The sequence below is a fragment of the Notolepis coatsorum genome, assembly GCF_963971535.1.
Source record: "Notolepis coatsorum genome assembly, chromosome: 8".
In the NCBI taxonomy this organism is placed as follows: domain Eukaryota; kingdom Metazoa; phylum Chordata; class Actinopteri; order Aulopiformes; family Paralepididae; genus Notolepis; species Notolepis coatsorum.
In genome coordinates this window covers 14,800,852-14,815,323 of record NC_140172.1, presented here as the reverse complement: position 1 = coordinate 14,815,323, position 14,472 = coordinate 14,800,852, and the positions used below count along the sequence as shown (strand labels likewise).

The following is a 14,472-nucleotide window of genomic DNA, read 5'->3' as shown; positions in this document are numbered from 1 at the left end:
AGGATCTAAGAGAGGTAGTGTGATCCTTCCACACGTTACACTCTCTCAGTGAGAGTCCGCGCTGCCAGGTGAAAAGAAGCGGTGGGCTGGGTACACAATCACATGTGTCAGAGGAAGCAGTCTCCACCCTCCGGACCGACGGTAGGGGGCAGAGCATGCAACGACCAGGAAGGGGATTGTGAATTGGCATAACGACTAACATTGGGATGGGAGAAAAACGGAAAAAGAAGGAGGAAAAAGATAAATTCAAACAAATAAAAATAGATGCACCATTTTCTGTGTGTGTGTATATAGAACCTTAAAAAGATAAATGGCACCAAAAAGAACTACCAAAAAATAAATAAAAAGGAAAGAAAAGATTTATATCTAGCACCAAAAAAATAGGTTTCTCTAAAACTGCTTTTTCATTCTACATAAACCGTTTGTTTACTGGACATGTTCTGACCCGGTCTGTTTACTGGACATGTTCTGACCCCGGTCTGTTTACTGGACATGTTCTGACCCGGTCTGTTTACTGGACATGTTCTGACCCGGTCTGTTTACTGGACATGTTCTGACCCGGTCTGTTTACTGGACATGTTCTGACCCGGTCTGTTTACTGGACATGTTCTGACCCGGTCTGTTTACTGGACATGTTCTGACCCGGTCTGTTTACTGGACATGTTCTGACCCGGTCTGTTTACTGGACATGTTCTGACCCCGGTCTGTTTACTGGACATATGTTCTGACCCGGTCTGTTTACTGGACATATGTTCTGACCCGGTCTGTTTACTGGACATGTTCTGACCCCGGTCTGTTTACTGGACATATGTTCTGACCCGCTCTGTGCCTGTCTCCAGGGTCTTTACACGAAGGGGACGAGATCGCGGAGATCAACGGGAAAAGTGTGGACAACCAATCCGTCGACCAGCTGCAGAAGCTCCTGGTAAATCCCTGCCTTCTGTGTTCGACGACAAAACAAGACACTGTGTTTTAGACACACCGTACAGGGAGGTGTAGTCTGACGTCACTGGTTGAAAAGCTTTCCATTTTTGCAGAAAATGAGTTCCCTTCTATCACTAACATTATTGTTTAAGCATTTTTGGTTGAGAATTAAATTTGGCGATTTTTTTATGATTAATTGTGAATATTTTCAGGTTGAGCTATAGATTGTGGATGAATATGCACAGAAAGGTACACCATGCAATTGTTAATGCTTTATTTGTTTTAAACGAGACGATTTAGAAATGGGCAATGGGGGAAATACATTGCGTTGGACAGAGGGTGGAACACGAAAAACGGCAATGACGTAACCACTACACCTCCCTATAGACCAGGAAGTAACCACTACACCTCCCTATAGACCAGGAAGTAACCACTACACCTCCCTATAGACCAGGAAGTAACCACTACACCTCCCTATAGACCAGGAAGTAACCACTACACCTCCCTATAGACCAGGAAGTAACCACTACACCTCCCTATAGACCAGGAAGTAACCACTACACCTCCCTATAGACCAGGAAGTAACCACTACACCTCCCTATAGACCAGGAAGTAACCACTACACCTCCCTATAGACCAGGAAGTAACCACTACACCTCCCTATAGACCAGGAAGTAACCACTACACCTCCCTATAGACCAGGAAGTAACCACTACACCTCCCTATAGACCAGGAAGTAACCACTACACCTCCCTATAGACCAGGAAGTAACCACTACACCTCCCTGTAGACCAGGAAGTAACCACTACGCCTCCCTATAGACCAGGAAGTAACCACTACACCTCCCTATAGACCAGGAAGTAACCACTACACCTCCCTATAGACCAGGAAGTAACCACTACACCTCCCTATAGACCAGGAAGTAACCACTACACCTCCCTATAGACCAGGAAGTAACCACTACACCTCCCTGTAGACCAGGAAGTAACCACTACACCTCCCTATAGACCAGGAAGTAACCACTACACCTCCCTATAGACCAGGAAGTAACCACTACACCTCCCTATAGACCAGGAAGTAACCACTACACCTCCCTATAGACCAGGAAGTAACCACTACACCTCCCTATAGACCAGGAAGTAACCACTACACCTCCCTGTAGACCAGAAAGTAACCACTACGCCTCCCTATAGACCAGGAAGTAACCACTACACCTCCCTATAGACCAGGAAGTAACCACTACACCTCCCTATAGACCAGGAAGTAACCACTACACCTCCCTGTAGACCAGGAAGTAACCACTACACCTCCCTATAGACCAGGAAGTAACCACTACACCTCCCTATATAGACCAGGAAGTAACCACTACACCTCCCTATAGACCAGGAAGTAACCACTACACCTCCCTATAGACCAGGAAGTAACCACTACACCTCCCTATAGACCAGGAAGTAACCACTACACCTCCCTATAGACCAGGAAGTAACCACTACACCTCCCTATAGACCGGGAAGTAACCACTACACCTCCCTATAGACCGGGAAGTAACCACTACACCTCCCTATAGACCGGGAAGTAACCACTACACCTCCCTATAGACCAGGAAGTAACCACTACACCTCCCTATAGACCAGGAAGTAACCACTACACCTCCCTATAGACCAGGAAGTAACCACTACACCTCCCTGTAGACCAGGAAGTAACCACTACGCCTCCCTGTAGACCAGGAAGTAACCACTACACCTCCCTGTAGACCAGGAAGTAACCACTACACCTCCCTATAGACCAGGAAGTAACCACTACACCTCCCTGTAGACCAGGAAGTAACCACTACACCTCCCTGTAGACCAGGAAGTAACCACTACACCTCCCTATAGACCAGGAAGTAACCACTACACCTCCCTATAGACCGGGAAGTAACCACTACACCTCCCTATAGACCAGGAAGTAACCACTACACCTCCCTATAGACCAGGAAGTAACCACTACACCTCCCTATAGACCAGGAGGTAACCACTACACCTCCCTATAGACCAGGAAGTAACCACTACACCTCCCTATAGACCAGGAAGTAACCACTACACCTCCCTATAGACCAGGAAGTAACCACTACACCTCCCTATAGACCAGGAAGTAACCACTACACCTCCCTATAGACCAGGAAGTAACCACTACACCTCCCTATAGACCAGGAAGTAACCACTACACCTCCCTGTAGACCAGAAAGTAACCACTACGCCTCCCTATAGACCAGGAAGTAACCACTACACCTCCCTATAGACCAGGAAGTAACCACTACACCTCCCTATAGACCAGGAAGTAACCACTACACCTCCCTGTAGACCAGGAAGTAACCACTACACCTCCCTATAGACCAGGAAGTAACCACTACACCTCCCTATATAGACCAGGAAGTAACCACTACACCTCCCTATAGACCAGGAAGTAACCACTACACCTCCCTATAGACCAGGAAGTAACCACTACACCTCCCTATAGACCAGGAAGTAACCACTACACCTCCCTATAGACCAGGAAGTAACCACTACACCTCCCTATAGACCGGGAAGTAACCACTACACCTCCCTATAGACCGGGAAGTAACCACTACACCTCCCTATAGACCAGGAAGTAACCACTACACCTCCCTATAGACCAGGAAGTAACCACTACACCTCCCTATAGACCAGGAAGTAACCACTACACCTCCCTGTTGGCGCTCGCCGTGGCCTGCATGACGGTGTACATTTTGAATTGCAGAAAGACAGCAGTGGATTCGTCACCATGAAGATCATTCCCAAACAGCAGAGCCGCTCCATGGTGTGTGAGGTAAGCTAACGGCCAACGACATCGATCTCCGTCACTTTATGAACTGTTATGATGATGATTATTATTATTATTATGATTTCCTTTTGTCACAAACGGGTCAATTGTGACAAAAAGGGAGTCCACACGTGAAAGCAATTTTGACAATATCATTTATTTAAACCTATCTAAACAATTATCTGTACAGACAAAGAATGTGTATGTACTGTATAAGAATCGGTGATGTATGCAGTGTGTGGATGAGTGAAAAGTGAAGTGTGGTGCTGTGTGGTGTAAAGACTAATGTGAGACTAATTGGGCTAACGAGCCACCCCACTCCACCATGCTCCCTGAGAGTCAGCAGACTCACCCATTAGCAGGTAGAGTGGGGGTCGTCACGCTTTCTATGCTTTTATTCTCTCTTTTTAAAGGTTTCAACTGAAATTCAGCCCCATGAATGATGGAGGAAGTGTAACTCTTGAACAAGGCCTGATCACTTGTCCTAATTGGCATATATATATATATATATATATATATATATATATATATATATATATATATATATATATATATATATATATATATATATATCTTTCCGCTGCATAAAATATGAACTATTAAGATTTTTGGTGTTTTGAAATGAGGACCGTGTAGATTCAACCACAAACGACTATGAACACAATTCTGTGGCGGTTCCGTCCACGTGGTCCTCGTTTAAAATGGTCAAACGTCTTAAGATGGTGCAGCTTTAACCGGAAAATGATGAGCTCGAAAGTGTACACATTTTGGGTTCTTTTGACAGTTCTTCTGAGTGATTTCGCTTCGCTCTGCCGACACTAATCTTTCCACAGTCCTCCGGTAAAAAGGAATTTTGTTCTTTATCAGGTGAATCGTCTGTAAACCAATGAGAGACGCAGGTGACTATAAGATGATGCTAACGCTTTAGCATAAGGTGCACATACTCTGTCACTAACGTTTGGCTTATACGTCTGCAATATTGATTTGTTTATAAGGTCTGTATCAGGTGAAGTAATGTTGTTAATCAAGGGGGAGGGGACTTTTAATGGGTTATGTTGTGAGATGGATAATATATATTTTTTATCTGAATAAGAAAACAATAGTGGGTTACAATGACAGACAAAAACAAAAAAAATACCATAGGCTAATCACTCACTGTTATAAGCCATAATTACTGACTAATATGTGAACCTTTTAAGTAAGATGATAACATTTCTTTTAGTGGCCAAATGTAATGGTCATTACTCGCATTAGATTAGCTAATTTACCTATCTCAAGCCCTGCCCTCTTTTCGTCAGAGGGAAGCAGCAGTTGTAATTGGAGGATCAAGAAAAAAGGGCGTGACTTGAGATAGGTAAATTACACTTGAAACTCTCTGTCGGTGTGTTTCATCCTGCCATCTTCTGGTCACAGTATATTAATAGTCCCTTGTTTCATCCTGCCATCTTCTGGTCACAGTATATCAATAGTCCCTTGACACTCATCACTTTGGCTTAAGTGCACTGGACAAGGTAGCAGGTAGTATTGATTAGAATAAATGCATTAGGACATTTCACTGTTGCACAATACATTAATCAAAGCCAAATGGATCCGTTACTTGCATTGGAAATATTAATTTTGTATTACATTTGTAGTCAATGATTTTACAACTACAGTATAGTATTATATTAAGTATATTATATTAAGTAGTGTCTATAATGTGGACAGGGATGGCAGCCTAACTTTTAGATTGTAGTCCATTAAGTGGTAGTCCATATAGTTGTTGTTATTAATTATTATTATTATTATTATTATTATTATTATTATTATTATTATTATTATTATTATTATTATTATTATTATTATTATTATTATTATTATTATTATTATTATTATTATTATTATTATTATTATTATTATTATTATTATTATTATTATTATTATTATTATTATTATTATTATTATTATTATTATTATTATTATTTTTAAATGGTATTCTCTTCAAAGAACAACTTTTTTTGGAACCAAACCCTTTCCTGTGGGTACATAAAGAGGGACTTACCATAAATATCCATTTAACTAATTACTAACCAACCTAACAAACCACTAAAATAATAATGTTACTCCTATGATCTTGGACAATACAGTCAAAATGTACAAATGAACTGGTCTCTCCCAATGCTAGAAAACACTAGAGAAGTGGAGGTGTTTCACTGCCACACGACAGAAGGTTAACCCTTTACTATCACACAACCGACGGCGATGCTCCATCATTAGCATCATTAGCCCCGCATCCGCGGAGCTAATGATGCTAATGCTGGAGCATCGCCGTCGGTTGTGTGATAGTAAAGGGCTAACCTTCTGTATTGTCACAGTGAAAGGGTTAACCGGCTGTCGTGTGGCAGTGACCGGGTTAAACAGTCCTGTCTTGAGCCACTCCACTGACGGTTGATAGAAGGGCATACTGTATCTGTGCAGTGCCTGTAGGATGACCGTATGGTTCATACTGTATCTGTGCAGTGCCTATATGATGACCGTATGGTTCATACTGTATCTGTGCAGTGCCTATATGATGACCGTATGGTTCATACTGTATCTGTGCAGTGCCTATATGATGACCGTATGGTTCATACTGTATCTGTGCAGTGCCTATATGATGACCGTATGGTTCATACTGTATCTGTGCAGTGCCTATATGATGACCGTATGGTTCATACTGTATCTGTGCCGTGCCTATAGGATGACCGTATGGTTCATACTGTATCTGTGCAGCGCCTATAGGATGACCGTATGGTTCATACTGTATCTGTGCCGTGCCTATAGGGTGACCGTATGGTTCATACTGTATCTGTGCAGTGCCTATAAGATGACCGTATGGTTCATATCTGTTCAAGGTATAGTCTCTGGTTCTGAACTGTTAGGCCTCCAGTGATACATTTTATTTGGGTTTTTAAAGCTCAAAGATCCTCCGCTGGGGTTTTCCCCACTGAAGCGGCTCCACAAAGTATAGCTTGATGACATCAAAGATTAGAGACAATGGTGGCGGCTGGGTGGCGTAGCGCAGATTGCGCTCGTCACCAATGCAAGAGGCTGCGGTCTCGACTCCCGGAGTCAGCGTTGCCTGCGGCTTGGGCCAGTCGTCATACTATCTCAATTGGCAGAGGTAGCGGGTGGAAAGTCGATGGGTGGGGATTGGACGTTGTGGACAGCGACTCCTACAGGTCGGTTGGGGGACGCCTGCCACAGCAGAGACAGGAAATGGCGGGGGCAGCGTGAGCCTCCCACTCCCACGCGTTACTCCTCGCCACTGAGAGTCCGCGCTGTCTGGTGAAAAGATGCGACAGGCTGCCTCCTCGTGTACCGGAGGGGACACGTGATGCAAGGCTTGGTCCTCACTGCAGCCGACCAGTGGGAGGCATAGTCTAGCAACGTTCAAGACAGGGGAGGGGAGAATTGAAGGGGAGAATTGGCGATACGAAATTGGGATGGGAGAAAAATAGAAAAATAAGGAGAAAAAGTGGATAAAAACAAAAACAAAAGATTAGAGACAATGGCTATGTCTCAAATGCAAGGGAACTTTCTATATAGGTAGCATGTCTAGGTAGGACATTGAAACGGTCAGCTTTAGGCCATCTCAAATGTTCCATGGATTTTAGCATTGGGGGAGATAGCTTTTCACTGTAACAATTGAACTTTCCAAAATCATGGTAATAACATGGAAAGTAATAACATGAAGTGTTATGTTATTAAATTAACATTCATTGAAAAACTGATATTTTAATTCAAGCTGCTATATATCATCATGTAAGTATGCTACATTGTGTAAGATATATTAAAACAACAAAAACAAAGGAGCTACATTGTACTGCAGATGATGGGGCGAAAAGGCAATGGTATGGGCCACCAGTTCTCCCTTCAGGTCCCATTTTGACTAATGTGTCTAGAGTGAACCTGCGTTTTGATTGATTGATCTAAAATTGTATTACCAGATTGCAGAATGGCTACAATACAGTACGGCTCAATACACACAATTGTTAAGGGGATGCAGACCAGAGAAAGACTTTTCAATTCATAACAAGTCGTCAAGTAATCTCAACATCTCCCTGGGTTAGAGGTGGGCTTCATATTTCTATTTCTAAGTTCTCATCCAGTGGTTTCATGTATAACATTTAGTGTTGATTCCCCAGTAGAAATGTCTATAAATATACATGTAAACCTTTTTTTAGAGAGACGAGTCCAGAACAAAAAGGTGTTTTGTCTTTGTACACATTGGTCCTCATTCTCGAACGGACATTCGTGAAAGTTACCAAGGAATTCCTTCGTAACTCGATTTACATACTTATTCGGCATTCTCGAACGGCTTCGTATTGTGAATTCGTTGTAGGATTTATGAACTCGAAAAGGCAGTCGTAAGTCGGACAGACCGGTTTGCGCCCCGTGGTTTCAACACCTTTCTCTGGGACAAGTCATTGGGGATTGCCGATACTACATACGTATATGTGCAAAATGAATCGTTCCAGCACTCTTCTATTATTCGAATGACTTGTTTTATTAGGTATTATAGTAGTAAGTCCTACTGCAGAACATGAGATATTAGCATGACATCTCATTTAGTCATTTCAATACTGAACGACTGCGTATCGTTCAGTATTGACATTACTAAATGAGATGTCTAGGTTTCATCACCTGTGCATTGTATGTTACTATTTGACTCTGGTTGGATGGTGTATTGTAACTGTGCTGTATAATAACAATACATTTTAATCTAATCTCATTTTAAATGTTGAATGGGTCAGCATGGTGCAGTCAGATGCCCACCCGCTGCCGTTTTGCACACGACCCTCACCGTTTTGCACACGCCTCCTTCGCCTTATAAGGAGCTGGCAGGGGGCGTGTCTATGCAAATTCAGGTGTATGAGAACACGCTTTGCCGTTTAAGAATGAGTGACGTTTTTTCATTCATGGGAACCCAGCTGTGAAGATTTTTGCCACTTTACGGAAGCCGGAGGAGGAGGATTGTAAATTTGTTAGTACGACATTCTTACCGAGCTATTTACGCAGGTACTTACGAACGTGTTGTAGAATGAGGACCATTGTTTATACATGAGGCCCCAGGGGTGTAGCATTAATATAGAGATCACATGTGAACCTTCCTTTGGCTGTTCCCCCCCCCCCCCGCAGATGTACATGAGGGCTCAGTTCGACTATGATCCGGCTAAGGATGACCTCATCCCGTGCAAGGAGGCGGGCTTGAAGTTCCAAACCGGAGACATCATTCAGATTATCAACAAGCAGGATCCCAACTGGTGGCAAGGCCGAGTGGAGAGTTGTGCCGCTGATTTCGCCGGACTCATACCGTCCCCAGAACTCCAAGAATGGTACTACTGTGCATTCCCTTTCCGACACACTATTTCCACACCCGTTTCCTGTATTCAGATGTTGCATTTTCACTTCATTCGTTCATTTCAAACCTTTATTTATTCTCGAAAAGGACAATTGAGGTCACCCTCGTTTTCAATGTCGTCGAGACTTGGACATTTCAATGTATACATTTCTTTACAATATAATAATAATAATAATAATAATAATAATAATAATAATAATAACTCTTACCTAATATAGCACCTTTCACACATGGACCGCGGCCCAAAGTGCCCCCACAGCAAATGGCATAAAATTAACATAGGCATAAAATTTGGATACATTTGACAGAATAAAAACAATGCATAAAGTGCAGACATAAGAATAGGCATAAAAGTAGTGCAACGTAGAACGTGCAGACATAAGAATAGGCATAAAAGTAGTACAGTGTCGCTCGAAGGCACGTGAACCCCCCCCGGAACAGCCAGTCCCCCAAACAAACGCCCCACACATCAACCCCCACCACATCCCCATCCAAGATGAAGCGCTTCATGATCGAAGGACAACACAAGCGGCCCGTGTGGCGCCCCCACACCACCATGCAGCACGACGACGGGAAGGCCACCTACCCCCCGTGTTCCCCTCCCCCCCACGCCGCGCGCCACCGGACACTGCACCGGACACCCCCAAGCTATGGAACCAGCTTCCCCTGGAGATCCGATCTGCCCCCTCACTGGAGACATTTAAGGCCCGTCTAAAAACCCACTTCTATTCCCTGGCCTTCAATAAACCCTGATTCTCCCACACCCTAACTCACACACTCCCATGTAATTTTATCCTGCCCCCTCCCTCTTGTATCTCTTATTATGCTCCTCTGTCCCCTGTGTGCTACTGTACTTTGTGTTCCCCTATTCGTGTGTTGTCTTACTGTCCTACTCTCTGAATGTACTGTCTTGTCCTGCTGTGCCTTTTTATATTTTTGTATTTGTGTATTTTATATTAGGACATTGATTTTAAGCTCTGATTGTACAGCACTTTGGTTGGCTCTTGGGCTTTTAAACGTGCTATATAAATAAATTACTTACTTACTTGACTTGACTTGCATCCCAGATGAAGACCAACGCGTGAAACACCTGAAAGACTATACTGTTTTTAGTCAAAAGTTAAAAGTCAAAAACAGTTAGTAGACTTGTTGCAGGCAGGCCTGCAGGTGAGCCTCTAGACGTCCCCTGTGTTATAGGTAGTTTTAAGTTGGGTCTGTATGGGGAACCTCCAGTGTGAGCCAGTAATGTGAGCGTGTCATAGAGGGCCTAGAGTTCCACACTAGTAGAGATGTGAGATAAGGAGGTAATTTCCCATTAATGGTCAAGTTTATTGGTATGTCCCAAACGTGTCTATTCGAATACCAACCGTTTTGTGCGTTTTGCGAATCTGATTGGCCACTGACGTTTCTGGTCATGTGACATGTGCGCCCAATCGCGTGACGAGCTGTGTCTTTGCCCATTTCCGCGTCGAACAGCCTGCAAACTACCTAACGCCTAGTTTCTCACTGGTTAAGCTTAGGCGACTCTTTCGAAGTTGGTTAAGGTTAGAGTTTGGAATCAGGGCTGGTGTTCTATCGCCCTGCTCTAAGACAAACTCTAACCTTAACCAACTTCGAAAGAGCGCCTAAGCTTAACCGTCGAAATAACTTGCCGTCACACGATTGGTGCACATGTCACATGACCAGAAACGTCAGTGTGCCAATCAGATTAGCAAAACACACAAAACGGTTGGTATTCGAATATAGGCGTCCCAAACTGGGCAATTCATGTTACAGCAGATAAATAGGAGCTCCAAAAAAACACAGCAAACATACATAACAAGAAGAACACAGACAGACATGTACAGTACATGGTCGCAGGATCAGATCATATCAGTCAAACTGAATTAATATGAGAAATATAATACGCTATGATCCTTGCAAAAAAGAATGTCCGTGAGTGACCACCTTATAACAAGTCATTATAAAATGTTTGTATAATGTCTTGTGATTATTCATATATAGCATTATGAATATGTATGAGTGCTTACAACTATAATTATACAGCATTATAAGCAGATTATAACGCATTATGAGTGTTTATAATGCATTATAGACACAGGCTTCACAAAGTCTTACAGAAGCATCTTCTAACGCTAACGGCGGTCAGCATGGTGTCTAACAGTCATTCCATGGATCTGTTTTGGAGTTATTAAGAAACATATTCTGAGCATTTGTAATGAAGTGGGGTTTTACTGTCCCCAAAACTTCAGCTTAAAGCTCTTCGGGTAGGATAATGGATGAAAGACATAAATATAGGCAATACAATGTTATCTCGATATCAAAATATGAGAAAAATATACAGTGTATACTAGGGCTGCACGATTCTTGCTAAAATGTGAATCACGATTTTTCTCTAAGAATTGAGATCACGATTCTCTCACACACGATTCTTATTTTTCGTCATCATTTAAAAAAGTTAAGTAAAAAGTAAAATTATAAAGATTATTTAAAAAATTTAAGATTATTAAAAGAAAATCATCATAATTTAGAAATGAGATTGCATAGGTCTATGAATTGAGATCGCGAATGTTTTCCGATTTAATTGTGCAGCCCTAGTGTATACAATATAATTAACTCATGTGGTGCTAATCGTGTTTGATTCGGGGTGTATTTTGTGCCCAAATGAAGTTAACCCTGTGTTCCCTGCAGGAGGGAAGCCAGTAAAAGCCTCACCCTGTGTTCCCTGCAGGAGGGAAGCCAGTAAAAAAGCCTCACCCTGTGTTCCCTGCAGGAGGGAAGCCAGTAAAAGCCTCACCCTGTGTTCCCTGCAGGAGGGAAGCCAGTAAAAGCCTCACTCTGTGTTCCCTGCAGGAGGGAAGCCAGTAAAAGCCTCACTCTGTGTTCCCTGCAGGAGGGAAGCCAGTAAAAGCCTCACTCTGTGTTCCCTGCAGGAGGGAAGCCAGTAAAAGCCTCACTCTGTGTTCCCTGCAGGAGGGAAGCCAGTAAAAGCCTCACCCTGTGTTCCCTGCAGGAGGGAAGCCAGTAAAAGCCTCACTCTGTGTTCCCTGCAGGAGGGAAGCCAGTAAAAGCCTCACTCTGTGTTCCCTGCAGGAGGGAAGCCAGTAAAAGCCTCACTCTGTGTTCCCTGCAGGAGGGAAGCCAGTAAAAGCCTCACTCTGTGTTCCCTGCAGGAGGGAAGCCAGTAAAAGCCTCACCCTGTGTTCCCTGCAGGAGGGAAGCCAGTAAAAGCCCCACTCTGTGTTCCCTGCAGGAGGGAAGCCAGTAAAAGCCTCACTCTGTGTTCCCTGCAGGAGGGAAGCCAGTAAAAGCCTCACTCTGTGTTCCCTGCAGGAGGGAAGCCAGTAAAAGCCTCACTCTGTGTTCCCTGCAGGAGGGAAGCCAGTAAAAGCCTCACTCTGTGTTCCCTGCAGGAGGGAAGCCAGTAAAAGCAGGGGGGTCAAGCAGGGCACCCAGTCCTGCAGCCCCTTTGGCAAGAAGAAGAAGTGCAAAGACAAGTACCTGGCTAAACACAGCTCCAGTGAGTAGTCTGATTTTGATTTGATTGAAGTTTATTTCAAATATGCCCTTTACTATCACACAACCGACGGTGATGCTCCATCATTAGCATCATTAGCTCCGCGGATAGTAAAGGGTTAACCTTCTGTCGTGTGTGGCAGTGAAAGGGTTAAGCCCATTCAAATAATAAATGTATAATAAATGTATATATACAAAATAAATAATAAAAATAATTAAATAAAATACAAAAGAAAACACAAAAGTGGTAATTTACATATTTGAAAAGGAGTGGGAAGAAGCATAGACTTATTTAATCCCACCCCTTTTTACTCATCATCAGATCATACTATATTAACTGTACTAATTCATACTTTACTAACTGCTCGTTTTATTGTAAAAAATGTATTGGTTAACATTTTTTTTTTAATAATACCTTATTAATATTTGCCAAAACTGTAGGTTAGTTACCCTATATAGTTTCTCTAGACATTTTATATACATATATGGTACATACATACACACATACATAGTATGAATAATAAAAACTCTTGGGGTGGGCCGGCACCTGTTTTTATGTATGTGTCTAACTGCCTTCCGGTTTTTAATTCGAACACATTACACATCAACAATTTAAAACGTTCCCAGGTTGTTTCAACTTGAGCCGACTCTTATTATGTTCCTTCATGTACGTGTCTTGTATCTGCAAAACCATGGATCCTCATTCTCACATCTCAGAACACATCCCACCCACTGGGTCAGACGGTAGCTAAACTCCCAGCCCAAAGCTCTGCAGCCTCCCCGCTGAGTGGAATAGGTGTCGGTCACTCGCTCGCTCGCCTAAATGTGTTGTACACTTCAGTCTGGACCTGGTCTAACGCATTATACTCTCGTCTCTTGGCAGTTTTTGACCAGCTGGATGTGATTTCCTACGAGGAGGTGGTCGGACTCCCTGCCTTCACCAGAAAAACCCTGATACTCATTGGTAAGAAGCTCCTCGCAGCCTGTGAGTCATCAGCAGCATCGAGTTCATGTTACCCAGTTCCTTTCACTTAATTGAAAGGGTTAACCTTCTGTGTTTTGTCGCAGTGAAAGGGTTCAGCCTTATCCGAGTGTGGTTTACCCAGGGTTCGCACAAGGTCCTTGAAGTGCTTAAAGTGCTTGATTTTTTTACCAAAAAAGTCAAGGTCTGGGATTTCTTAAACAGCCAATTTTTTTAACAAGGTGCTTGAAATTCTAATAATTCATTTGCATTGAAAATGTTGTCCATTCATGATCAAATTGTTCTGAATCAAGAAATTGCATTTTTTTATTTAAAGCAGGGGTGGGCAACTTTGTATATGGTGAGAGCCACTAAATGTCCACACTCAATCTGGGGGGCCGCATTGTTTATCGGCAGTCCCGCCAGTAGTACCCCCTCACTCAAATAGCCCATAATAGTCACAGATGTGATAAATAAACTATTATAATTTGTTGTAACTTTGTTTTTATTCCATTTCAAACGCATTTAGTAATGCTTAATTTCAACTTTATGAATTTATAAATACAGCTGAATTTGAAAGTATTGCTGTGTAACCCAAATATATACAAAAATGAAATTAAGGCTTCTATTAAAATAAATGTATGAACTTAAAGCCCACTGCTCAACAAACACAAAGCCGCATTCCTGCTGCATTTCACTACAACAGTAAATCAAAAGTGCAATAATAAATGATTTTGTTAAATGTATAAACTTTTATCCTGCTACTAAACAAAACATTCCTGAGTGCCTCCCATTGACCCTTTATCAAACTGGCATGACATTCACCCTCCCCCACAGTGGGTCAATAATGGTTCTGTCTTTAATG

General features: G+C 42.7%; 1 protein-coding gene across 2 annotated transcripts in view; it reads left to right on the top strand.

Moving 5' to 3' along the window:
- Positions 1-14,472, top strand: part of mpp1 (MAGUK p55 scaffold protein 1) — a 54,018-nt gene that overhangs the window by 26,741 nt on the left and 12,805 nt on the right. For both annotated transcript variants that reach the window (XM_084320146.1, XM_084320147.1), the window contains exons 4-8: positions 840-925; positions 3,685-3,753; positions 8,908-9,104; positions 12,544-12,650; positions 13,530-13,610. In XM_084320146.1, coding sequence (XP_084176272.1) covers positions 840-925; positions 3,685-3,753; positions 8,908-9,104; positions 12,544-12,650; positions 13,530-13,610 — 540 coding nt within the window. The remainder of the gene's footprint in view (positions 1-839; positions 926-3,684; positions 3,754-8,907; positions 9,105-12,543; positions 12,651-13,529; positions 13,611-14,472) is intronic.